At 40.3% G+C, this 27210-nt stretch overlaps 1 protein-coding gene across 1 annotated transcript in view; it reads right to left on the reverse strand.

Annotated features, from left to right (window-relative positions):
- Positions 1 to 27210, reverse strand: part of Myrfl (myelin regulatory factor like) — a 115314-nt gene that overhangs the window by 16365 nt on the left and 71739 nt on the right. The window contains exons 12-16 of the mRNA XM_026386648.2: positions 22216 to 22324; positions 21337 to 21446; positions 5745 to 5908; positions 5021 to 5084; positions 488 to 573 (exon numbers count right to left, since the gene is read on the reverse strand). Of these exons, the coding sequence (XP_026242433.2) occupies positions 488 to 573; positions 5021 to 5084; positions 5745 to 5908; positions 21337 to 21446; positions 22216 to 22324 (533 nt within the window). The remainder of the gene's footprint in view (positions 1 to 487; positions 574 to 5020; positions 5085 to 5744; positions 5909 to 21336; positions 21447 to 22215; positions 22325 to 27210) is intronic.

The raw sequence follows: 27210 nt of genomic DNA on the forward strand, positions 1-27210 counted from the left end.
TTGATTCAACTGCTCAGGAGATTTGGCCATACTTTCATCACACTGGTTGCCTTTTTATACATCTTGGTAACCCTTTGGTATAAAGTGTTCACTGAAAAATCCAGAAGAATCTTAATGAACATGGGTGACCAGAGAGAGCAGATTACAGCTGATTTCCTACACTCTTCTTCCCCATATGAGAAAGTTATTTGCAAAGCTAAGAAAAACACAAGAGAACGTGCAGATAAAACACAAAACAGTTGATAGAAAAAAAATACCTGTCAACCTTCAGCTCATATTTAATTGCAGAAAGCCAGTGCCTTCTTTTTCAAAATATGAATTTAAAAGGGGCTCCCTCACTCTAAGCTATTGAAGGTCAGTGCCTAGTTTTAAGCCCTCTTTCCTTGTCTTCCAAGTAAATTAGGTCAGTACCCAGCTCACAGGTGAGAAAAGAAAGATGAGAAGGAAGAGAAGACTTGACATAACATAACATTGAAGTTTTTCTTACCAAAATGCCATCACAGCAATGAGAATTATAACCAAGGTCTGGAAAACCCAGCTGGGGCAAAACTGTTTTTTTCCTGAAATATAAACCTACAAAAAAGTTCATTAATGAACAGTGATACACCAGCACAAGAACTGTAAGGAGGAAGCTGGAAGAGCTGCTCCCAGCAGGGGTCTTTGACACCACCCCAACCCCACCCCCACTCGCCTCTCCGAAAACAACATTCCTTCAAAGCCCAGCCCCAGGCCCTCCCTTCCCTTCCAAGCGGCAGAACTCTCCCTTCCCCAAACCCTGCAGACAATAGTCTATGCCATTCATTAGGCACTTATTCTTGCAGTGTTTCCAGAGAAGACCATCTATATGACAAGAACCCAAATGTCCATCTTTTACTAGAATACTTTTAAAAATCAAAAGTGTCTTCAGGATGTAAAGAAATAAATCCCCACCAAAGAATTTCAGGCACCATGACAGAACATGAAAAAGATTCTATGGCATAAAACCCAACTAAGCTCTCCAATGAACTCTCTCATTGGTATCTAATTCTTCTGCCTATTTATAAGGGGACAACTCTGGACCCGTGTCTTATTTATTCTTACATCTACCTATTCAACACGTGTTTTTTGAGCTCTGCTATGTACAACACTATAGGAGATATTAAAATCAGTAAATTACAGGGCTGGGATGGTGGCTCAGCGGTACAGCGCTCACCTAGCACATGTGAGGCCCTGGGTTCGATCCTCAGCACCACATAAAAATAAATAAATAAAATAAAGATATTGTGTCCAACTACAACTAAAAAATAAATATTAATAAAATAAAATAAAATCAGTAAATTACAGAATGAGACAAACCTTAAAGACTGATACATGTTGGCATAAAAACTTGTGTACAAGGAATGGGTCGAGAATTACAGGATTGACAGCTGAGGAACTGGTAGGAAATCTGGCTGAGAAGTTCTCTGCCCATTTAATAAGGTGCTCATTAAATATGAGTTTCCTACCCTGTATCCCCAGAAGAAAGCTAATGTAATACTCGCTTTGCACTGGGGATTATGAATAGGAAGCTCACATTTCAGTTGCAAGCATATTGGAGAGTGGAGACATTTAAGAAATAGCTTCGATTTGGTCTAAGGTTAAATTTCTTGAGCTTGTTATCTGATTAAAGAAAATATTCTTCAATGTAAAAAAGCGGAGGTTAACTATACACTTTTCAACAAGTACACAAACCCTTTGGGTTATTATAACTGAGTCATCCATATGGCCACTGGAAGTTAGTCTGAATATCAAAAAGTCAATGGTATATACCATTCCTGTGTCTTAGTGGAACTGTTCTGGGTATGTCCTAACAGTATGCTGTATTATTGTTAAATTAAGTAGTATTATCCTACTCTTCACGGGGGCTTGGTTATTTTAAATCTCCATGATTTTCTCAAAATTCTTTAGCATAGGGAAAGCATAGGGAAATAACCCAAGACCTGAAGTCCAACTTGGAGTCAATCCTGAACAAATCATCTAAATGTCATTGATCCTCATCTTCCTTATCAATAATAAGACAGGAATAATAAAATAATATATGCCGATATTTTGGAGTCATTGGGTGGGTCCAATTAACAATGTAATGTTCTCTAATTCAGATGTGTGTAAGAATTACTATTGAAAACCTAAAGGCCCTGGAAAATTCTGTTTAAACAGGCCTCATCCAAAAGGGGGAGGGGCTGGGATTCTATGAGAAGTAAGATAATTGAAATATTTGTCTGTGGCTATTTCTTCCCTCTTCCCTTCTCCTCCACATACTTTGAATTCTAACTTGAATTCTTAAGTCCTTCCTACCTCACCCCACCCTAGCTCTTGGAGGTGCACCTGCCTAGCTCTTGGAGGTGCAGAAAAGAGGAACAGAAGAGCAACTAGATGGGTTCTAGATCAGGTGACCTCAAGCTTTCTCCAGAATGGGTCTTGGCCAGCACGGGGAGCAATGTGGAAGTCGAGGCCCCTCCCAGCTAAGCTTCTTACCCTCTGGTAAGGCCCATCAACTGCTCACAGAAAGTACTTGCTTATTAATGTCCCCAGCAACCCAAGAGTACCGCTCCCCACCACACATGTATTTCAGTGACCCAATAACTCAAGGAGGCCCCAAGGAAAAAAAGTCACCTAGTGAGTTGGTGATGGCTTAGAAGGGAGAGTCAACTTCACAGACACAGCTGAGATGTCCTATCAAGACATCCCAGGAGGAGCAAAACATTCCCCATTATTTGTACTGTATTAAATTCCCTGGATGAGTCTGCTACACACCAACATAAGAGAATCTAGAGCGGCAGGTCTGAACACATCAACTGCAGTGAGCACGTGTCCAGCACTTTCTACGATCCACGCGCTCTTCTGAGTGCTTTGCAGACACCAATGCCCATATCCTCACAAGCACCCTTGATAACGCTGTGAGGCAGCTATTTTTATCATCCTAATTTTAGAGACAGGGAAAAGGAGGCACAGGAAGGCTAAATGCCTCACCCCAAGACCACACACTAATAAGTCATAGAGCCAGGATTTGAATTTTTAAAATCCAGCTTTATAATCTGTGCTCTTAAACACAATGCTATGCTGTCTCCATTGTTCTGTCCCTAAAAACAAAAGGAAACATTTTGCCACTGTTGTTATTATTCAAAAAGTCTTCGTGGCTTATTGAATGAACTAACCCTTCCAGTGATCCAGGAATTCTGAGCCTAAGATATATTTTTCAGACTTATCTTCACAATCCTCCTTAACTAACTCCCACCTAGTCCTTCAGTGAACCCAGTTCCAGCTCCCAGGGGTTTGCTTCTGCCATTCCATCTGAAACCTCTCCCACAGATCCATTGCTGTTGCCCAGCATACTGTCTATGAAGCCAGGCTCTCATAATACACTCAGGGCAGTGTCCTGAGCCTCTGCAACCTTTATCACATCCAGCTAAAACCGTTCTTTTTATTTTCTCCCCATCTCCCTGAGTGCCTTGTAGTTCCTTAGAAGAAGAGATCACATCTGACTTATCTACTGCCAACAGGCCTCTTAGAAAAACTGCAAGAGTCAAAGAGTTTGTCCACACCCCAACTCCCACCCCATCCACACATTCAAAACACTCAATCATTTTATGCTTTTAATTTAAATTGTGAACCTTCAGGGGATATCCTCAGACTGAACTTTCCATTCATGTATTCATCTGGCAAGTATTTCTTGAGCACCTAATATGTACTTGTCCCTAAGGACACAGGGTGAGGAAGGTGAACCCAGGACCTACTCTCATGGACATATATAACATTCTGAGATAACTACAAAATAAAGAGAATCTTTGGGTATAAGACAGGAGCTATAGAGATTGCAAGTGACCAAACTGCACATATCAGGACTGTCCTGGACGTAGATATTATTTCCTTCATTCTTTTTGCAAATAAGTTAGTATAAAGGGGCACTTTTCCCACATGTTTTTAGTGCTTTGTGTTTGTAGAGCAATATGTACCTAGCACATATTTAGCACATTTAATCCTATCAATGATCTTTGTAAGGTGGAGGCTAGAATTATGTTTCTCAATTTGATTAAGTAACTTGCTCAGAACGTGTGTATGTGTGTATAAATGTGTATATAAATACATTTACCCATGTATTTATACTTATTGGTATACCAAGAAGCTTGTCAGCAGTATAGTAATTTAATAGTTTTTAGAAGAATTGTAAAATACTTCTGAGTCCTTTTATAATACTTCAACACAGTATAGCAAGGGGAGTAGAGAGTGAGCTGAAGCAGTGGCCTGAACATGGGGTCAGCCTTTAACAGGGCACCGTTACAGTCATGCATATCTTGCTGGCAAGCACTACCTTTGGACCAGTGGTGGATAAGGGAGGAAGCTGAATTTCACAGCTTTCTGTGAATTGCACGGAGTAGAGGAGTAATTTAGGAGGGGACTAAGCTACTGGCTCACAGGTCTTTGAGGGAGAGGGCATCCTTCAAGTCAATACACAATTAACCTTCACTTTTTATTGGAAATATTATCTTACTTGCTGTGAGTTGTCTTAATTAATGAAACCACATTTTAACCTTTGCAAGCAAGTGAATGCTATTCCCTCATTAACATATTTAGTACTAAATTTAGAAGGGAAAAGAGGGATTTGAGGATTAACTGAAGTCCCTTTGAGATCTTCATAAAGAACTAGGTGAGGTCAAGGCAACCACATAGATTTTATAGCCTATGGCCATTTTCAAGTAGGGGCTACTGAGTTTTACCTGACCAGGACAGTATAAACAAAACTAGCCAAATAATATTTCTGAAATAGACATGTTCTACATTCTTTTTTCTCAACTTCTACTCTTTTAAAAAACAGTTAATATCCATTAAAACATTAGTATGAATGACCATTAGTACAAAGACCTAAAGTATATGAGATACAAATTAGAGAATTCCACCAGCAAATAAATAAATGGGAGAAAAAAATTCTTGATCAATTTCTCTAAAGACTTTTATTTCATATAGAAAATATCACCTCTGTTATTATAAATTTAAGAGTATTTACCTTGTTGGATTTTTTGGGAATGGCCCTTCTTGGAGAAGATGTACTAACAGCTCTACTAAATTTGCTTTGAAAAGAGAAAGAAAGAATTGATTACTATTCAAATGCCTCTCCAGGAATTATATGACAAAGGCCCAGGCTGTCACTAACACATCAGCAGGTCTTTCTTTTGTAATGCAGTGATAACTTGAAAAGAGAAAAGTCAAAGCAGTTGGGCTGGTGGGAGTGGGGGGTTGCACTTGTAAAAAAAAAAAAAAAAAAGCAACCTTTGTGAGCATAAATGAATGCATTAAGAAATACATTTCTCTTTTCCTCAGAAATAGATCTCAGAAAATGTGCATTTACTTCCTTAAGTAATGAAAACAAAGAATAAGAAGTTTTTCCCCTGTGGATGAACCTTGGTGTTCTAAATTTGGAAATAACCACCTCTCTTCATAAAGGAGAAGCCATTTTTTAGCCTCTGCTAAAATTGAGCACTTCCTATAACGAGCGCTACTAAACAGATGGCTCATGTTTTGTTTGATTTTTAAAGCAGCAACAGAAAAAAATAAGAAAAGTATCACATAAGGCCATTGTGTTTGAAAACACTCTAAGGGAAGAATAGGGACTTCGTGATCGGAAAGCAATGATTGCTGCTTGATTGAAAGACCGATCTTTATATTGATGTAGTGATTTAAAGAGCCCACTCTCTCCTTCCCCCAAATTTTAGTGGACACACTGGACACACCTGATGGAACTCGCTTCACTGGCTGATGTCTTCAAACTACTGAGTCGCTTTAACCTGGCCAACTTCCTGTTCCATATTTCTAATTCTTCTATTCTTTCTTCAAGGTTGTTGGTTAGCTTGCAGAGCTGCTTCACAGCTCCTACATTTTCCATGAAGATCTGGTCCTAAAAAAGGGAAATGATACAAAGTACATAAAGGTACAGTTTCAGGCCACCAGGTCACTGTCCATACCCATCCTAAGACAGTCAGAACACCCTGTTGGAAATGGTTATTTACCCACAACTTCAAGTTCATTCTAGATAAATCTGGAGAGGTTTGAAACTGAAAGCAGTCTGCTGAACTGCTGGCTGTGTAGTAAAATTGCTTCTGTTCAATTTGCAATAAAATGGAAATATGTCCTTGTAACCTAAGAGAGAATGGAGCTGAAGGACGTTGTCAAGTTCAAGATCCGAAGATTTATTTTCAATAGCTATTATGCTATATTTAAAAGTCATAAAAAGAGTCAGAACAGCCTTCCGAATGTTGATTTGTGTGTTCGCCACTAAATCCCCATAAGAAGTGACTCCAACTCTCTCCCTAGTAAAATGTTTATCCAATTGCTGGGGCAAAGCAGGGAGGAAGGAAGACCTGTGCTTTTCTCCAAGTCCTGTCTGAAGGGAAAGCTAGAAAGGAGAGCCTGTGGTAAGGAGAAATGAAAGACAGAGACCAGGCAGAGATACATAGCAGAGTTTATTTGTCAGAGCTGACAAATATAGGCCATCTCTCTATAGTGGAGAGAGGGGCAAACAGGCCTGGGTTCCAGGACTTATGGGGTAGGCTCAGGAATCAGAGCCAGGCGGGTCCTAACACAGGCCTTGAAGGGTTGGGTTGGTATGAGGAAGTAGGGAGCCTTTCTCAGAAATGCTCCTGGGTGGGAAAGTGAAACTTTTTCCTTAAAATGGCAATTGTCACTTAAGATGGGCATCCAGATGCTAAGCAAGGAACTTATACCAACTTTTGTAGAGGTGAGGCCCCAGGTAAAATGTAATAAGCTCTTTGGACTTCAGCTTCTTTCTCTGCAAGTGAGAGGCTAAGTCTTGAGTTAAATGTCTACTTTAACCTCTCAATCACTATCATGAACAATTTACATTTTAACCGAACTCTCAAACAAGATTAAACACACACACACACACACACACACACACACACACACAATTATTCTAGTTCCAAGAAATACACTCACTCATCAGAAAGAGAAAGGAGAGACTGCCAAACCAGAGAACCCAGGCCATCCTCCCCAGCACCCAGATATTTCAGTTGTCATAAGTATCTGTCTCTCAGCCACACACACAAAAAAACTGGGACATTCTTGTCAGCTGGCATCCTGACCCCCAGGTCTCTCCTCTCCTAAAGCACTCTTTGCATCTCTAAGAGGCTAGTCCACTGCCTAAAGAAATGAGCCCCAGGCCAATGGCTCTAGAGTGGTTGCGGTTGGGAGGTCAAACTCAGGGCTGCATGTTTTTGAGATTCTCATTGCGCAAAATCAAGCTTAAGGGGAAACACTCTGGGAAGCTATCATTCAGAGTAGAATCAAAAGCTCAATCTTACAGATCTAAGGCTTAGTTCATGTGGCTTGAAGACAGGTAGGTCTTGTGAAAGCGTTGGAAACTCTTAAAGTCCCAGAGTCACAGAGCTCTAATAAAGCCCCATGTCTCCATGCCTGAGGGTCTGAAACCTTCCCTAATTCTAGTAGTTACCTTTGCTAGAGATGTCTTTCTCAAGGCCAGTCTACATCCCACTGTTCCCAGAACTTTCCCAGAGGCCACTGGCCAGAATACACCATTCTCTTCTACAGTGTCCTCAGAACATGTTAGATTTTGTCACTTGGCCATTTGTGGTGTCCAGGTGTTATGCGCCAGTCTCCCCAGTCAGTAGGAGTCTGTGGAGGGCAGCCACTGTGTTGATTATGCGCATGTCTCACCAGTACTTAGCACATGCCTGTGCCCTTGGAACACAGGAAAGTAAATTGAAGGGTACTGAGAGCTTGGAAAAAAAAAAAAAAATAGAAAGTTTTCCTGTTTGGGAAACAAAATGGCTGAAAGCTTGATCTCTGAGGACTATGTTTAGTTTAAGAAAACTCAAAATGAATAAATAAATAAAGACACCCCTCTGTTAAATTTTCAAAAGTTATCCAAAAACCTGAAGTTTTATCAGATACCCTTTAACTATCCCCTCAAGTCTTGCAAATTAATAAGATCATTATGGAGTGGAATTCAACAGTATCTAACAAAATTACACGTTTTTATTTTTAAGCCAGTAATCCCACTCCTAGAAATCTACTCTAGACCTCATCCCCTGGTGAAAAGTAAGAAGAAGGAGGAGGAGGAGGAAGAGGACAGACTAAAATCAACCCCATGTACACCAATAAGGGGTTTTTATAATAAACTGTGGTACATTTACATAATAGCATATAATGGAACTGTTTGAAAAATAAATGAAGAATATTTCTATATACTGTTATGGGGCAAAGTCTAGGATATACTATGGGTAGAAAACAACAGGTATAGAAGAGTGTGTATAGTATGCTACCTTTTGTTTAAAACAAGGGGAGCATACAAAAATATGCACAAATTTTCTTGCGTTGGAAAAAATGAAGGGTAAACCAAAAACTAATTTAAAATTCTTACACATAATGGGAAGGAAAAAATGAGGTGGGTAAAATGAATAGAATCCAGGCTCTCTGAATATACCTTGTTCTATAAATTTGCCTTTAGAATAATGTGAGTTTTGAAATAATTATGAAACATAATTAAACTACAAAACATCCTCTAAAAATAAAAAGCAAAAGCAAACAAAGGAAGCAATTTTGTATTGAGTTTCTGGATGAACCTCACAGAGAGGACTTATTTTAAGTGTCTTGAAAGCACAGTAATTTGTCCATTCTTCGTGCGATATATCCCAAAAGAGGGGGGAAAAAAAGGAAGAAAGAAAAAAACCAGAGATCTTAAACTTTTCAATAATCATAGAGCCAGAAAAAATAGCAATGGATAATACACAAGCATACACCATACCATTTATAACTGGATGAAACAAATACATAGCTAAGTTAATCATGTTAGAAACTGCGAGTTTTAACATTTTAAGAGAGAGATATAAATATAAAGCCAAACATTCAAGTAAAATTCTTTGCTATATTAAATTTAAGTTAGAAATATTACTATGAATTCCTGACACAGTCTATTTTTAAAAAGAAAACAAAATTCCCTAGCTATGTTCACACACACACACACAAAAAGAATAGAAAAAAAAAATTTCCAACTACTAACAATGAGCACTCTCATGTGGTCTGTAAATATCATTCTTGCTGAAAGGAACCAGGACTCTGGAAAGCTGGTGACTCCAGATTTGGGGTAGGAGCCGTGTGCAGTTAACCTGGAATGACTTACAACTGAGAAGGTCAGGGAACTATGAGAATCGTGAGGTTGTGTCAAAATGACTCCAGAGGCAACCGGAGAAAGTCCCCTGGGCTAAAGATGGGACATCAAAGGACCAATCACTGCAATAGATCAAAGAACCAAATGTGTTTTAAAAAGCACCCAAAATCCTACTCAATTTTTTGAAACGTGTTATTTCTACCCTTTGGAGGATAGTAGAGGTCCAGCTCATTTTTATGAAAGCTTATGAATAAAAGAAAGAGTGAAGCTTATCTTTCCTTTCCTGCATATCAGCTACCTATTTAATAAGGGAAAGTTCTTCACCTTAGAATTCCAGAGAATGAATGAAAAATGATTGTTATGGTTTAGATATGAGAAGTCCTCCAAAAGCTCATGTGTGAGAGGATAAAAAAAAAAAAAAAAAAAAGTTTAGAGGTGAAATGATTGGGTTATGAGAGCCTTAACTCAATCAGTGAATTAATCCCCTGATGGGGATAGGTCACTGGGGGTATGTTATTTGTATCTGGCAAGTGCGGAGTCTCTCTCTGCTTTCTGATCATCATGTGAGCTGCTTCCCTCTGCCACACTCTTCTGCCATGATTCTGCCTGACCTGGAGTCCTGAGTAATGGAGTTGCTATCTATGGACTGAGACCGTGAGCCCCAAATAAACTTTTCTTCCTCTAAAATTGCTCTTGTTAGGTCTTTTAGTCACAGCAGCAAAAAAAAATTTGACTAAAACAATGATAGAGTATCAATATTTTCTGACTCTTTTAATAAGACAATGGATCTAGATAATGATTCTCAATGGATGAAAACCGTAAGTATATGCTTGTTTCTTTGTTTCATACATACATATATAAAAACAATTGGGGAAATTTCAACACTGACTGGATTTGATATTAAAGAATTCCTATAAATTTTTAAGTATGATAAGTGATTCTGTTTTTAAGAGGTAGTTCTTCCCTTTTAGAAAAAAATACTAAGGCATCTATAAGAATATGATATGATATTTGTGTTAGTCAGCTTTTCATTGCTGTAACAAATATACCTGAGAAAAATAAACTAATAAGGAAGAAAGGTTTATTTTGGTTCACAGTTTCAGAGGTTTCAAATCATGGTCACTTGGCCCCATTGTTTTTGGACCTGTAGCAAAGCAGAACAGTACTATGGTGGGAAAGTACCTGGTAGAGCAAAGCAGTTCAACTCACAGTAGTTGGGAAGGAAAAAAAAAGAGAGACAGGAAAGTGTTGGAGTCCCAATATCCCCTTCAAGGTCACACCCTCCAAGACCTAATGTCCTTCTGCTAGACCCTGCTCTCTAAAGTTTCTCTAATTTTATATGTATATTTAAAATTTTTCACGAAAAAGATTATTAACAGAAATAAATGCCAAAACAAACAAACAAAAATCTCCTGACAAAAGTTCTTCTAACTGTTTGAATCCTGGTGCAGATTTTCCTTGACTTCTAAATTTGTTTTAATAAAAATAAGGCATAAATCACGAAGATAAGAACAACAGTCTGTGATTCTAAATCATAACGGACATTAAACGATTATTTACTGTGTTTATACTGTAGACAGACTCATTCTATAATTATAACTGTATTATTTACAGTGGATCACATGGTCAGTTGATGTCAACCCAGCAGTCCCAAACAGAAGCCCAGTCATCCTCTCTGAACCCTTCCTGTGACCTGCTCCTTGACAGGCAATCTATCAGCGCTCTCCGCTCCATGTCCTAACGCTCCCACATCTGCCTGCTCCTTCCCATCCTTTCTGGAACTAATTCTACTTTTTTCTATTTCTTAGCAACTGGCTTCTTCCTTTTTTCAAGTTTAATATTTGCTTGAGACGTTAATTTGTGATTTAGCCCCAACCAAAGTGGAACATAAAGAAGGATGATAAAGTCCCCACCAAACCACAGTGAGTTATTCCTGCAGTGTCTTCTTCAATGGGATTTTTAATACTGCCTCGTGAGATAGGAGCAGTGGCTGCAACTGTCCAGTTACTTGTCAATAATGATAAAAAGCCAGCTCTAATTTCTTCAGCTCAAATCTGCCAGCATCATATGTCTTCCAGGTAGGTCCGAGAGACAAGGAGATAATTCATGTGTTTTCCTATTCAAGGGGAAATAAAGGTGGAGAGGGAATTTACTACTTTTCTGATTATAATTATGACCTGTCCTGACTTTATGGATCCAACGGAATATTACCAAAAAATAAATTCCAAGAACACGTTATAGGGATTGACTCTTGCTAGATTACTTAAATGTTCTTATTTCCGATCTCTGTCACTACAGTGAGGCCAGCATATTAAAAAAATATATAATCTATATTTTTCTGAAAATGTCCTTTTCTACATAGGTGATACATTCTCTGTGAGAAGATTTTGATCAGGAATGTGTATCACAAAGGCCTGAGAAATTAATTTTTTTTAATACAGTAGGGTTGTGGTGGGTGTACGCTGAGGCATTTTGAAAAGTTTCCCCACTTGATGAGTATCTTTGGTTATAAACATTCTTTATAATTGAACCTAATTTAATTATTCAGCTCTGTCCAGATAGTAACAATTTTAAATGGGGCCCACTGCCTCTGCTGAAACACAGCTTTACAGTTAGGATGGAAAAAAATGATCAAACCAGTTTTCGCCACCAAAAATTACTAATGAGACCGTGGAGGAAAAAGTGGCAAATGTTCCGGATCACACAAGAATCTTTTACTCCCTGTTTGAAATACTTGCTTTTTGGTCAGCATACATATGGACAGCATGAGCACGTTTTTCTAAATGAACACTTGGGGCAGTTTGGCAAGTCTATGTGCACAGGAAAACAACACAGGCTTTTGTAACATCAGAGCTATTATTTAGAGTAGGATCTTTTTATTATTATTATTATGATAGCATTGTAGTTACGCATAATAGTTGGGTTCCTTTTTGACAAAATCACAGATGCATGAAATTTGATTTCAGACCCCCTTCCCTCTTCTCCCTGCCCCGTATTCTCCTTCCTCTATAGAGCAGGATCTTAACTGAAACTTGTCTTTCCCCACAGTCTGCTTCAGACCTATGCTCTAGCCACATTGAACCATCTCCAATCGCTGAGCATAGTATGCTTCCTCGAATGTCTGGAAGTAGCACTGGCTGCTCCCTCAACATGAAGCCCTTCCCCTTCCTCCCTTCCTTACACTAGCGTCATAATTGCCTAATAGTAAACACCTGTCCTGACCAAGGACCGGGCCCATATCTCACCTGTGGGTGATTCTCTAGCAGACCAATAACTCAGTACATATTTGATGATCACATGAATGAATATTGTCACAGCTGTGGTTCATGCCATGAGGCTTCGAGAGGTCATGATAATGCTCTCTAGTAAAATGAAGAGAGTAACTAACTTCTCCTTCATCCTTTTATATAAGGTTTCCTCTCAGGAAATTTCCATGTCAGGAAATGTCCATGGAAATGTGGGCGAATTAACAAACACTAGCACTAGTACCAGAGACTGAACTCAGGGACACTCAACCCTGAGCCACATCCTCAGCCCTATTTTGTATTTTATTTAGAGACAGGGTCTCACTGAGTTGCTTAGCTCCTCACGTCTTGCTGAGGCTGGCTTTGAACTCGTGATCCTCCTGTCTCAGCCTGCCAAGCTGTTGGGATTACAGTCGTGTGCTACTGAGCCCAGCTAACACAGGTCTTTATGTCTTCCCCCAAAAGGAGCCACAGACTTGAAAAATCTCTCCTTCTGGTAAATGATGCACCTGATGTTGCATGGACTGATGTTTTATAAAAATCATGAGAATAACCCAGCCTTAATTGAGCATGACAAAAATGCTTGCTGAAGGGAGAGAAACTGTCATTAGCCAAGGGGTGTGTCTGGTCATTGTTTGAGCTTTGAATAAACTCAGCTTTGGATCCCTGTCTAAGAGTTTATTCTGTGGAGATCTTACCAGGCCCAAACATGGCTTTAAAATAATAAAATCCCCAAACCAGAAAAGCAGAACTTTGAGATGGTATGAAGCTCTGGCTTCCAGGTGAATTTTTAACAGGTCCCTGAAGGAGAGGCTTCCTTCCCAAACATATTTCTCTTGCAAAGAGAATGACTCTTGGGCTCATTTCCTGGGAGGTCATATATCGACCTCTGCCTCACATGGGATGAGCATGAGCTTCACAAAATTATTCCAAATTATATGTACTGTTGCTGCCCTTCTTTTAGTTTAGAATTCTTGTTTAATATTTGTTACTTCTGTTTAAATGCAATTGAATCCTTCGACTGAAACAAATTTCCAGCTGAACAAGCACACATTCAGTTGATTGTGAATCTCTGATTTCTTGGCTTCCCAACTGAGTTCCTTTGGAGGGCAGTGGTGGTGTCTTGTGATTCCCCAGGGCCAGCTTTGTAACCTGACACATGTAGTTCAATATTCAACTAAGGAATAGAATTAATATTTCTTTATGATGCACCTCTCAAATACCTAAGGATTCTCCTAAACAATAATAGTAGGCAAAACAGATAAAGTAGATGCAGTCTCTGCATTCATAGAGCATATTTTCTAATGGGGAAGACTGGCTAATAATAATCATAAACAACAAGTGAATAATAGAGCTTGAAGTTGTAATTAACACTAGGAAGTAAGCCAAGGCCTTGAAATAGAAAATAATTATTATTCTCTCAAGCTCTTGCTATAGGTTTAGTGTATTTGTTTTATTTTCGAGAGTGCTGGGAAAGAATAAAATAACAGAGCCAAGTGAAAAGTTTTATTCTCATCCCCTCTCCCCCCCAAAAAATAAAACACAAACCCATGGAACACTAGGCCAAACAATTCACAGAAGAAGGAACCTAAGTAACTAACACAAGAAAGAGATACACAACTGTATTAGTCATCAGAAAGAGACAGATGGAAAACAATATGATGTTACTTTAAGTGGATCAGAATTGCACAACGGAATGTCCGATAATGCCAGGTATTGTTGAGGATCTGGAAAATGGCTTTCCATGATGAAGTAAGACTGACAATCCCAGTATTTCATTAAGTTAAGGCTGTGTGTATCCTATACCCACTCCTGGTGTAGGTCCCAGAGAGAGGCAGGATGAGACAGGATCTCATCTACCTCTTCCCCATTTCCTGTTGATCCTCAGCTCACGTGGCTTTCAATACTGTGCTTGTCCCAGGTCTTCCTCCTCTTTTGCCTGATCCTTTCAGCCTTCACAGGTTTCCTCTTCCTCCTCTGTTAGCTCTAACTGAATGTGTCCTCAGAATGTGTCCTCAGGATTTTTGCTTTGGTTCCTTTGCCTCTCATTCTACATGAGCCTGAAAGGCCATAGGGCCTGTTACTCAGGTAACAGGGACCAGCAACAGGAAGGTGCCGGAAGCCCCTACTGGTAGAGACTAACCCAGAATCATGTCCCCAGAATTTCTGACATTTCAAGGAAGCCAAAAATCTGAAATGTATGAAGATCTCCTCATTTTTTAATGTAGGCAACAAATTTGAAAGTTTTTAAATAGCATGAGGGAAAACACTATCTGCAAGCCAGACTTGGCCACAGGTTTTCCATCTGTAACCTCCATCTCTGATCTTCCCCTTCCTAATATTTTCATCCATGGCTGCAGCCTCCTTTCAATCCCCAACTGCTCCCTCAAGTTCCACACTCCAGGTCACTTCCTGGACACTTTCATCTGAGTGTTCAGTTGACATTTCAAAGTCAAAATTGAACTCATCTTTCCCCCACTGAAAATCACTTTTCCTTCAGACCTCCTTATGTAATCGAATTACTTCTCTCCCTTTCATTGAGATTCAAAACTTTAGGCATTAACATGAACAAATTCTTGTCAATCAGATCTTCATTTCTGTGATGAAATATCTTAGACCATTTATCCAGGCATGGTGGCGCCGTGCCTTTTAATCCCAGCAGTTTGGGGGGCTGAGGCAGGAGGGTCACAAGTTCCAAGCCAGCCTCAGCAACTTAGTGAGGCCTTAAGCAACTCAGTGAGACCCTGTCTCTAAATCAAATATTTAAAAAGGCTGAGGATGTGGTTCAGTAGTTAAGTGCCCCTGGGTTCAATCCCTACTACCCTCTCCCCCAAAGAAAGAATGAATGAAAAAAGAAAAGTAAGAGGGGAAATATCTGTTTGGGTTCATGGTTTCAAAGGTCTCAGTCCATGGTCAACTGTCTCCATCCCTTTGGGTCTGAGGCAAGGCAAAACATCATGGCAGAAGTGCATGGTGAAGGAAAGATGCTCACTTCATGGCAGTCAGGAAAGAGAGAGAGAGAGAGAGAGAGAGAGAGAGAGAGAGAGAGAGAGAGAATAAGGAGCCAAGGACAAGGTTTACCCTTCCAGGGAAGGCCCTCAGTGACCTCCTTCCTCTAGATAGGCCCCACCTCCTACAGCTGATGGCAGCTCCCAGTAGTCCATTCAATTTTGAACCCATCAGTGACTTAATCCACTGATGGGGTCGGCATCCTCATGATCCAATCACTTTCCAAGGCCCCCACCTCAGAATATTGCTGTCTTGGGGATTAAGCCTTCAACATATGAGGCTTTGGAGGGATTTGTTATTCCCAACTATAACAAAGGGCATCTACAACAAATCAGATCCTGTCCTAATCAGCACTGGGTTGAGGAGGCCTAGTCTCTAACCATAGAATCCCACAATCTAGTGCAAGAGAATGACAACACAATGAGATAAACCCTCTAGAAGATGTGTCCTCAGAGGCCTAAGGCAGCGTAGAGACAGGATCAACCAAGACATTACAGAACTCATTAGTTCATTCTACCGATATTTGTTGAATTCCCACAGTTCTGGAAACGCTGGGATAAAAAACACAATAAAGTACTGAAGAAACAATTTTGAAAAATAGACGAAATTTCTTTTCTCACACAGCTATTTGGGGAGATTAGCAAAGAACAAGTAGGTGAATAAGCAGATCATTTCAGTATGGAACAAATACTCTCCAAGCTTCTATGAACAAGTTTGCAGCTTGCTCACAGCACCAAGGCCCAGCAGAGAGGACGGATGTGGTCTGTAGCCAGAGGGGCACCGTTTTCTAATTTAGGGTACCCTGTACCTTATAGAAAAAAATTAAACGGAGAGATGCAGAGATGATTTCAGATGGGTGGTCAGAGAAGGCCTGTGCATGGAGATCCTAATGATGAGCTTGTCCAAAGGAAGAGTTATTAGGACAGAAAACACTCAATAGCAGATCTGAGACACAGAGAAAAAGGCTGGTGCGGTCACCAACAACATACCCTGTGGGTGCAGGTAAGGGAAGCAACGGAAGCTTCTGGAAGGGAGAGAAGCCCTACAGGGGGATGGAAACACTAGACTTTGGAAAGGATTGGAGGAATGTTTGGTGAGAGGTGGCAAAGGCTTCCGAGTTAGGGACCCAACATGTGCACACACACACCTTGTTCTGAAAGTGCCCTTCCAACTTGACAAAAGGTGAGAAGCCTGTTGCTCAATGTAGCTTCGCATGAAGGTATGCAGGGTGAAGAGTTTGGTGTTAGTGTTAGAAACTGAGTCAGAAATAAAAGGCTCAAATCAGATTGTAGAGGGTTCTCATGGTCTCTGGCAAATAAAGAGCCAAAACTGGTAAAGGAAGATTACATGATCAGACATTTGTTTTGTATTGGTTGGTTTGATGTTTTGTTTTGTTTGTCCTGTTTTGTTTTTGCGGTACTGGGGATTGATCCAGGGTCTTATGCATGCTAGGCAAGTGCTGTACCACTGAGCCACATCCGCAACCTGATTGGTTTGGTTTTTAAGGAAGATAAGTCTATTGGCAACTGCCAGGGTCAGTTAGGAAGTCATTATGATAGTTTGGGAGAAAAATGGATAGAATAAAGATGGGAGCTGAGATACAAGAGATATTACCAAAGAAAGACAATATGACTTGGTGTCTATTTGGATGTGGTGGATGAGAAAACAGGAAGCTCAAGAGGTCACCTGTTCTCCCTTGGTCACACATTCAGTCCCCAGTGTCTTCCTGCTTGTCTAAGCTCTTTCCATTCCTTTCCCTCCATGAATCCCTATGTCCAGATGTTCTCTTCCTTTCTCTGAATTGAAAGAATGCTTCATGCATCTCACAGTATTCACATTGTCACTTAGAGTTTTTTTAATATGTGTACCTATCTCATCACCCCCTGTTTAACTAGAAGCTACATGAAGACAGGAACCAATTATTACTTAATCATCACATGATCCAAATAGACAATTTCCTGGTAGGTTGTGATTGAAGGAAAAAACAGAATAAATAAGTAAAAAGTAGCCACACACTAAGTCATAATAGGATGGCTTATAACATGCAATCTTATATGAAAAAGAAACATAAATCATTTGAGGACTAATTGTTCAAGCTACACCTCATCTTTATATAAGCTTAGTTGTAAATTATTTTAAGGCAGTTCTTACCTGTATGGAGTACATTGCTCTTATACTGATCACACTTAACAATAAAGCTTAGGAAATATAACCACTTGCTCCCAAAGAATCACAGAAAAGTTTTCTAGTAAAATGATAAATGAACAAGCAAACAGGAAAATTCCCCATTGCTAATCTCCTGGGTCTCCTTGCTCTCAGGATCAATCCCTGAACTCTCTTACTCCATCTCCTATCACTGAGCCGTCACTGGGGCACATAGCAGCCAACTGAAATGTATGATAAGCAGCAAAGTACCCCAGTAAGAAAAGTTTATCTTACAAGGTCATGTCTCCTATGAAGGGGAAGAAGTAAGCTAGCTGCTCATACCAACTATGACAAACATCACTAATTTTCAACTTTGGTTAGTTATATGGCTAGTCTATAAAGAGCCTGAAGTAGCAAAGTACTCATGAAACTGATATAGCAATCATGAAGAACAACATTTCAACATTTTCATAAGCATTTCTAGTTTTCTCTTTAGCTTCAATGAAAATTTCTTTATAAAAAAGAATCAGGTGGTGAAAAAGAAATGGAGAGAAGGATGGAGAGACTATCTGAATCTGAACTGTGCCAGTTAACTTCATCATAATGAAGCCCAAAAGTCCTTAAAACAAGCAGCCGTGGAGGTGTCAATCAAAGTCACCACATGGCCCACATGAATGGGTAGGAGGCCAGGAAATCAAGAGGGTCTCCATGCATCTTGCTTATTTTACAATTAACAAAGATCATGGTAGAAGAGGAGCCAAATTCCCTGTATTCCTAATGAGAAAGAATAAAGGAGATGCTCTAGAAGCACTTACAATGTTGTAGAGGATTCCAGGGTTGAGGACTAACTAGCAAATGAAGTCTATCCTCAGAAGAGAGTCCTAGAGCAATCCTGGGCTTCTCCTATCTCATCAAGGTGGGAAAATGTGCACCTGCTTTTGGTATTGCAGGTTCTGTCAATGAAGATGGCCTTAGTGACAACCCCACAGATAATATCACTACAAAATTCTTCTATGGAAAGAATTGCAAATTTTCCATTTTTGTAAAATTCTATTTATATACTGAATCCTGGCTTGGCATGGTTTTCTCCTCAGATGACCTATGAACCTGGTTGCCTGGAACAGGAATGCTGTCCTTTACTTTCCCAGAGCTCTGGGTTTCCCTTCCTAGGAACGAACTTGGGTTGTAACCTCTCCTGGGAGAAGCAGGGTGGCCCAGAGAACTTCTGTTGCTAATAGTTTCCAAATGTTCCCATTCAACTCTACTGGAGAATGGGAAGATTATGGAGGACAGAGAGGAGAACTAATTATTTTGCTGAATAATGACAGTCGTAAGGCCCTGGGAAGATGATATTACCTATACTTTCCTGCTCAGGAACACTTCTTTCCTGAGCATTCTAGAGAAGGATCACATTCAGAAGAAACATAGCTGCTATAAGATAGGTAACCCCACAAGACTCCACCTTGGCAGGCTGATGATAAACTGCACCTGTGACTGACACCTGTGCACTCACCCCAGAGGATGTATAAAAATGCAAGTATACAAATACTTCTAAGTATTTTCTATGTTTTTTTTTAAAGTAAATTATTGGAAAACTTTAGTATTATATTGTTTAAAAACAAGTTTCTCAGCCACACTGCAATAAACAAAGTCAACCAATAAAAATTAGTTTCTTTTCTACAATTAACGTTATGAAAAGGAAATTATAAAAAACAATTCCATTTATAATAGCATAAAAAATATCAATTAACTTAACCAAGTGGTGGAAGATTTATACTGAAAACAGCCAAATATTGCTGAAAGAAATTAGGGAAGATATAAATAAATGGAAGTATATACCATGTTTATGGATTGAAAGACTTAACATTGTTACAATGTCAATAATACCCAAAGTGATCTGCAGGTTAAGGCAATCCCTATGAGAATCCCAATGATGCTCTTTGCAGAAAGAGAAAAAACCCAATCTAAAATTCAAAAGGAATCTCAAGACATCCTGAAGAGAAACCTTGAAAAGAAGAACCAAGCTGGAGGATTGCCACTTCTCAATTTCAAAACTTATTAACAAAGGAGCAGTAATCAAAATAGTGTGAAACCAGCAGAGAGACAGACATGGTGAACCAATGGAATAGAATAGACAAGCTGGAAATAAACATACATATGGTTGAATAATTTTGACAAGGGTGCCAACATCATTTACTGAGGGAAAGGTGACTTTATCAAACAAATACTTCTAAGTATTTTTTCAACAAAAAGTACCAGAAAAACTGAATGCCTGTATGTATTAGGATAAAGGTGAACTCTCGTCTAATGCCGTGTACAAAAATTAACTTCAAAAGGATCAAAGACCCAAATGTAAAACCTAAAATTCTTAGAAGAAAATATAGGGCAAAACTTTCCTGGCATTAGATATGGCAATTATTATTATTAAGGTATGTGGCAACTATGAGTTGAGCACCCACAACATGAAAAGACACAGTGTGCCTTTTAACCAGCAAGGCTTGCAGGACAGGCCTCATCTGGAGGCTGGTGAGATGGGCAGGATCTCCCTGAATAAAAAATCTGCATTTTAGTAAAATCCTATTAATGCTTATGCACTTTGAAGTTTGGGAAGTAATGTCCCCATGAAATAACCAATTATAAATTCATCTCCACTCAAACATCTCTCCTCTACTACAAAATCCCTATGACAATCAGTCTTTCCTCTGGGCATCAAGTATAATAAGGCAGTGTAAAGCAAACCGGCAGCAGAATGAATTTGCCAACCTTGCAAAAAAATGCAGATTTCACAGGATCAACAGCATAGTATCAGGGAACCTCACAAATCACACACACTGTGGCCACAAGCAAGGGACTGGCAGACTGAGACCTGTCACCCAGTGAAGGGGAGCTAAGCCAGAGGCATGAAGACATTCCTTCAAAAGAGAATGATTTGAAGGAATTAAGACAGGCCCTTGTTGGGGGAGGAGGGAATAAGTCCCATGAATATCTTTGTAAAAATGACCTACTTTATGACTGTACTCTGAAAGTCCAGCCTAATTTCATCAAAAAACTACTTAAAAATAATTCAACACTCTATTCAATCTTTCGTCATTCTGAGAAGGAGCATATTGTGTGCTTATGGTTTAAGTTGTATTCCATTAAGAGAGATTTTCATAAGTCTTAGTTCTGCTTTGTTTCTTTGAGACAGGGTCTTGCTATGTTGCCCAGGCACACCTTGAACTCCTGGGCTTCTGAGTACTTGGAACTACAGGTGTGAGCCACCGTGACTGGCTAGTCCTGTTTTCAAAATGAAGTCTAATCAAAAACTTTATGTTGGTGTTTATCTTGATGTCTGGCCCTTGTTTTAAGAGGATTCGTGCTGAGTGGACTTGGCAGTGCTGGTTTCCCCTCGACAACACTTGCTCAAGAGGAATCCTTACTATGGCGTATTCATTTTTCTTTTCCTTTACGGGACTTCTACTTTTTATTATTACATGTTAATAAAGTATAGCTATCCATATGTATTACCTCCAAAACGAGGTTATGATTTTTTTTAAGATAAGATGGAAAGACCAGTTCAAGCTGACCCACCAGGCCACCCCTCGCCTCCGACATTTGACATCTCCTGCGGCAGAAACCTCCTTATGTCCCTTCTTGTTGGTGCCTATGGCCATTGTGGGATAACTGATACCAACTCACTCCACAGCTCAGTGGACTCTTTTCGATGTCCTATTTCCTGGTTAAAAGGGGTTTTTATCTGCGGGGTGAGAGAGAGTCAATGTAGACTGAGTGGCTGATTACCTTATCCACCATGAGGAAATTCTCCAGTTTCTCTCCATTTTCACAGGTGACATCACCAACCTCTCTTACGGCTCTGGGCAGGATCTCTTGCACCTCCTGGGCAATCATTCCTGTGTACAAAACACTCCAAAAGTTTTAATCCACAGCAGACCTTCCAGGAGAAAAAGCTCCAGGTCTGTATCAGAATAGAATACTGACGGCCATGGGGCATCTTTGGAAATAGATTCTTATCCCTTCTCAGTTTTCACTTTGATCTACAATACATTTGAGGCAAAGAAAGTCTGAGCCAAGAACCACCATAGGATTTAAAGTAGGAATGTCATTTTCTCTACTTTTTTTTTTTAAACTCTGCCAAATATAGGACTAAATATTGACTAAACACCTTAAAATCTCTGTACATACAAGGCAGTGTGGGGCATCGGCTTGATTTCCTTTTTCTTATAGGTCTTTGCTCCTAAATGTTCCTTTCCTCTTTAAGATTCCTGGGTGGAGAACACACATCACTTCTCACTCTTTCTCTTACCTAGACCCACTCCACCTCCTCTATCCATCCCAAGACTGCCCCATGCTATGCCTCCCACAGGGTGAGCTGCTATCTGCCCCTAAACCCTCATCTCATGAGCAAGAGGACTCCAGGGAAAAGAAACAACATATTCAAAATACTCCACCAGAACCTTGGGTTGCAAAAGTGAGGGTGTTTTGTAAAGATGACACAGAAATCCTTTAACCTTTCCTGTGCTAGTGACTATGGGTTTCACAGAAGGTGAGTTACATCATCAGGGTGTTGTCAAATGCAATAGCACACAACCTCAAATAAAGAGAGAATTAAAAATTTAATAGCTGACAATCCACAATTAAAATGGGAATTTGTGTGTGTACCTGTTTGATGGGCGGTGTTTATTCCCATCGCAGATGCAAATTCAGGTTTGTAATCGTATTCAACAATCCTCATTTGTGCTATTCTTCTCAGCTGTTCATTTGTGTCAACCTAATTTAATTAAAGAAGAGCAGATTTCACCCGTTTAGATATTTGCTATTCAAATCAATGCCCAGAGTGACCCAGAGAAATTATGGAATATTGACAATGGCACTGTTCTTCTCTTCCAAATGAGTTTAAGCGGAATTTCTGGATTTCTCAGAGAATCCAAATTTTTACAGTTTTTATCAGTGACTTCCATCTAACGACTAATAAATGAATCCAGAGTTTTTGAGCCTAAATTACAGGGCAAATGCTCCATCATTACTGCTCTTGCCTTACTTCTCTCCTCTGAGTAGGGAATCCTCTCTGAGAAGAGCTTCCTTACTTAGAGAAAAACAAATGGTTATTCACAATCACAAGGAATCATTTTCAAATGAGTGCACAGGTTCATAGCAAAACTTGTATTTACAAATTGAAAATGCAGTTCTTAGTTCCAGTACTAACCTTTAGGTATAGACAGCATTCTCATCTCAGGTTCATTCCTTCCACCCCACCCCCTCTATATCTTTTCTTAACTCTTAAAATTTTTAAGGTATGTGGCAACTATGAGTTGAGCACCCACAACATGCAAGGAGTTGTGCCAGAAATTGGTCACACAGTGATGCACAGAAAACCATGGTCTCAAGTGTGTCTTCATTCATTAGAAGTGTGTCTCCGACAGGGAAACAAAGGACAGAGTGGACGTAACTAGTTGTCTGGTGACAACTGTGACTGGTGCCATGAAAACCAGCAGGACAATGAACACATCAGAGCGTAAGACCCTTCCTAGTCCTGAAGGCCAAGAAATATTCTGAGGAAGGGGTATGGGGGGAGATACTGGGGGAGTAAGATGTTGGGCTTTTAAGGCAGGGACAATGGCACAAACGAAGGTCCTCAAGGGAAATCAGAACATATTTGAGAAACCATAATAAGTCAAGGTCTTGTTTGGACTTCACCATCTCTAGGAAGCCTCCCCTCCTATATCATTGAATTGCTTTTGAACATTTTGCTGGAGAAAAATTCTCCAAGTGGTTTGAAAACCTGGTTTAACCAACCAGTAGTCCTTGTGGACCCAGAGCTCCCCATCCCTCTGAGATCTGGGGAATGATGGCATCATTCTCTGAGACACGAGTTCTTATGTCTAAAGGTATTCTCAACTGTCACTGTGAAGTACTCAAAAAAATATCACTTGACCTCAGAAAAAATGATAACAAATCAATAAAATAGAATAAACTTTCCCCAAAGTTAAATGTGTTTGAATAAAAGGATTCTCCTTTGAGGTTTTTTTTAAATTATTTTTTAATGAATTGATGAAAATAGCAGGAACATTATCTGCCCTTATCTGGCAAATAAAAAATTGGCAGCCCTTTGTCCCCCAAATTTCCTTTTGAAACCAGAGTTGTTCTGGCAATTAAAATATACTGCCTGGGGCATCCATCCATGTGATAGAAGAATCAAAAATGCTTTTTGTAGTTGCTGGGTTTTTTATAATTTTTTTTTTAGTTGTAGTTGGACACAATACTTTTATTTTATTATTTATTTTTATGTGGTGCTGAGGATCAAACCCCGCACCTTGCACATGCTAGATGAGTGCTCTACCACTGAGCCACAACCTCAACTCCCCTATAGTTGCTGTTTTAAGAACCCTGCCATGACTGTCAACTTCTCCCTTGACCACTCCATGAGGTGGCAGGACAGCTCCTCTTACCATCACTTAAGACTCCTAGACCTTCACAAGTTTAGCTGGTTGTGAAGACAGTGGCTAGAGACTACTTGGCTAAATGGACTAGTTTTACCTCAGATACTTATCCAGGAGTATAATTTTGAGCAAACCACTGTTTTCATAATGACTGTTATCAAGAGGTAAATTCAATTCATCTATTATTTGTTTGATTCAACCAACATTAACCAGTCACCTTGGACATATTAGGACTTATTAAGTGTTGGGACTTTAAAAAAAAATGATTGTCTTTTAAAAGTCTGTGGCTTCGACAGGAAGATAAGCATATCACAGGATGATATTACAATAGGAGAAATGCAGGCAATGATGGAATTATGTTCCGTAAATCAGAGATGCTCCAAGGTTCCCAGAATATTTTTAGGAAATCAGAACGAGAGGCTTCCTAGAGATGGTCAAGTCCAAACAAGACCTTGACTTAATATGGCTCCTCAAATATGTTCTGATTTCCCTTGAGGACCTTCGTTTGTGCCATTGTCCCTGCCTTAAAAGCCCAACATCTTACACCCCCAGTATCTCCCCCCATACCCCTTCCTCAGAAGATTTCTTGGCCTTCAAGACTAGGAAGGGTCCCTATGCTCTGATGTGTTCATTGTCCTGCTGGTTTTCATGGCACCAGTCACAGTTGTCACCAGACAACTAGTTACGTCCACTCTGTCCTCTGTTTCCCTGTCGGAGACACACTTCTAATGAATGAAGACACACTTGAGACCATGGTTTTCTGTGCATCACTGTGTGACCAATTTCTGGCACAATTCCTTGCATGTTGTGGGTGCTCAACTCATAGTTGCCAGATACCTTAATGATTTTAAGAGTTGGGAAAAGATGTAGAGGGGGGTGGGGTGGAAGGAATGAACCCGAGATGGGAATGCTAGGCAGAGAGAACACCAGGAACCAAGGCCCAAGGTAGCAAATCCCCTGAAAGATGTCTGCACAAGGCCGAGTGTGTCATTCAGAATGTGATCATAAAGGTGGAGGCCAGAGCAGGGAGGGCCTTCCAGGTCAGGTAAAATAGGGTAATCACAATTTTACATGATGGTCTGCACATGTGTCCCTGTGAGCTCCTTTACTCATTGAACAAATATTTATTAAGTAGCTACTATGTGCTGATACTATCCTCAGTACTGGAGAGTCAATGAGTACTTCTTATTTGGAGCTTAGATTTTAATAAATGTTCTCTTCCTTGGGGTTAGGGCTGTGTCTTACTCATTTCAGGGCCTGTACAGTACCTAACGAAGAGTCTGAAAAAAATCTTCAATGGAGGAAAAGAAAAAAAAAAAAAAAAAAAGAAGAAGAGAGGTAGTGACATGGGAGACCAATTACTGACAGAATTGAAGAAAGGAGCCAGGTGCGGTGGCACAGGCCTGTAATCCCAGCGGCTTGGGAGGCTGAGACAGGAAGATGGAGAATTCAAGGCCAGCCTCAGCAAAAGCAAGGTGCTAAGCAACTCAGAGAGACCCTCTCTCTAAATCAAATACAAAATAGGGCTGGGGATGTGGCTCAGGGGTTAACTGACCCTGAATTCAATCCCTGGTATCAAAAAAAAAAAAGAGAGAGAGAGAGAGAGAGAGAGAGAGAGAGAGAGGGAGAATTTAAGAAAGGGGGTCAATCAGGAGCCATCTAGGACTGGCCTGGCACTACCTACCCAAGAGCCCCTGGCAGTCCTGTGCTCTCTTCTCATTATCTCCTGGATCCTGCACAGCCTGCATGAACCCCCACAGAGAATAACATGCAGGCAGGGTGGGCTCCTTTCTTGCAGATGGAAAGCCAAAGAGGCTGTGCCCTTGCTCAGCCTGTCCACACCACAGAGAAGGAAAATGGCTCTTGATTTTTAACATGGGTCCTTGACCATATTTCCCCCAAAGACATTGCTAAGAATCATAGTCATGGCAATTGGGTTCTCTAGTACTTTACCATGCTGTCTTAAATGAATTTTTAGCCAAAGAAAATGTTGAGGGTTAACTCGGAGAACTGAACACCTTATAACATTGTTCTTCAAAGAATATCTCTTCGGATTGCTAATGCTGGTTTATGAACTTCCCAAAGCCAAATATTGACAGCTCGGATTGCCTGTTCCCCTTGTGTCCAGTTGACCTAGGAAAAACCCTTGGGGCAAGAACTGTACCTTCTCGGCACAGGAGCCCTACACAGGTGAGCATGTAATGCACCAGTGTGTGTTGAGCAAGGAGCTTGGAATTGGGTATTTGATGTGATCTTGCCCACAGCAGCTTTGGAAAGTTCTGACCACAAAAGAATTGGCTGCCATCATCGGGCTGTGTCATATCCAAAGTCTCTTTGTCATAAACTCAAGGACTGCACTACAGAGACCTTTCAGGCCACAGGACTCCCATGTGTTCAGGGAAGGTGGTCTCGGGCTCCATGAGCTGGCCAGGGTCTCAGCCTGGCCCAGCCTGGAGCAGGAGCAGTGTGGGGACACCAGCTCACCAAGGTGAGGAGCTTCTGCACTTGGCTTGTGGCCCAGGGGGAGATTTTGCATGCTTGACTCTCTTAAGCTTTTCACATGTCCAATTTTGTCCTCAACTAGTACACTGGCTGGTATGCACGGGAGAAAAACAAAACAACCTCTGAGCCTTTCGTCTTAACGGATTTCTTTTTTTAGATTTTATTTTTAAATATCATGCCACAATTTCTTCCACCACAGAATTTGACTGATGCAATTCAGCTCTCAACTTCCTCATGGTTTTTTGTTTTGTTTTGCATTGACATGAATATTCTTCACATCCCTTTGATTTCTGGCTTGAGTTTTCAACCTGATTCCACTCCGTTTCCGCTGTCAGAGGTTCATTTCCTTCTCCAATCTGCAGTCACGTCAGGAGACACAAGGGCACTGAGCAAGTTAAGCTGCTGAACACTCAGGCCACCCTCATCTTCCCAGAGCTTCAGCCATCAGAGTCTCAGTCACATCTGTGTCGTCTTCCCCATGTCTTGGATGTGTGCCTGAGTGAACACCAGAGATCTTCCCTTCTGCATCCCACACGCATGTCTGCTCATTCTCCACAAAGCAACTTTTGTTGCCCTGAGTGAGCACATAGTCAGGGCAAGGTAGCAACCTAGACTCTGTTCCCAATTACAGTATTGATCTACATGCTTGGCCACCATGTTGTACAGCAGCTCATCCACAAGCCAGCTCTAGTGGGCCGGCACCCTTAGAGGAGGA

The sequence above is a fragment of the Urocitellus parryii genome, chromosome 5 (assembly GCF_045843805.1).
Source record: "Urocitellus parryii isolate mUroPar1 chromosome 5, mUroPar1.hap1, whole genome shotgun sequence".
Taxonomy (NCBI): Eukaryota; Metazoa; Chordata; class Mammalia; order Rodentia; family Sciuridae; genus Urocitellus; species Urocitellus parryii.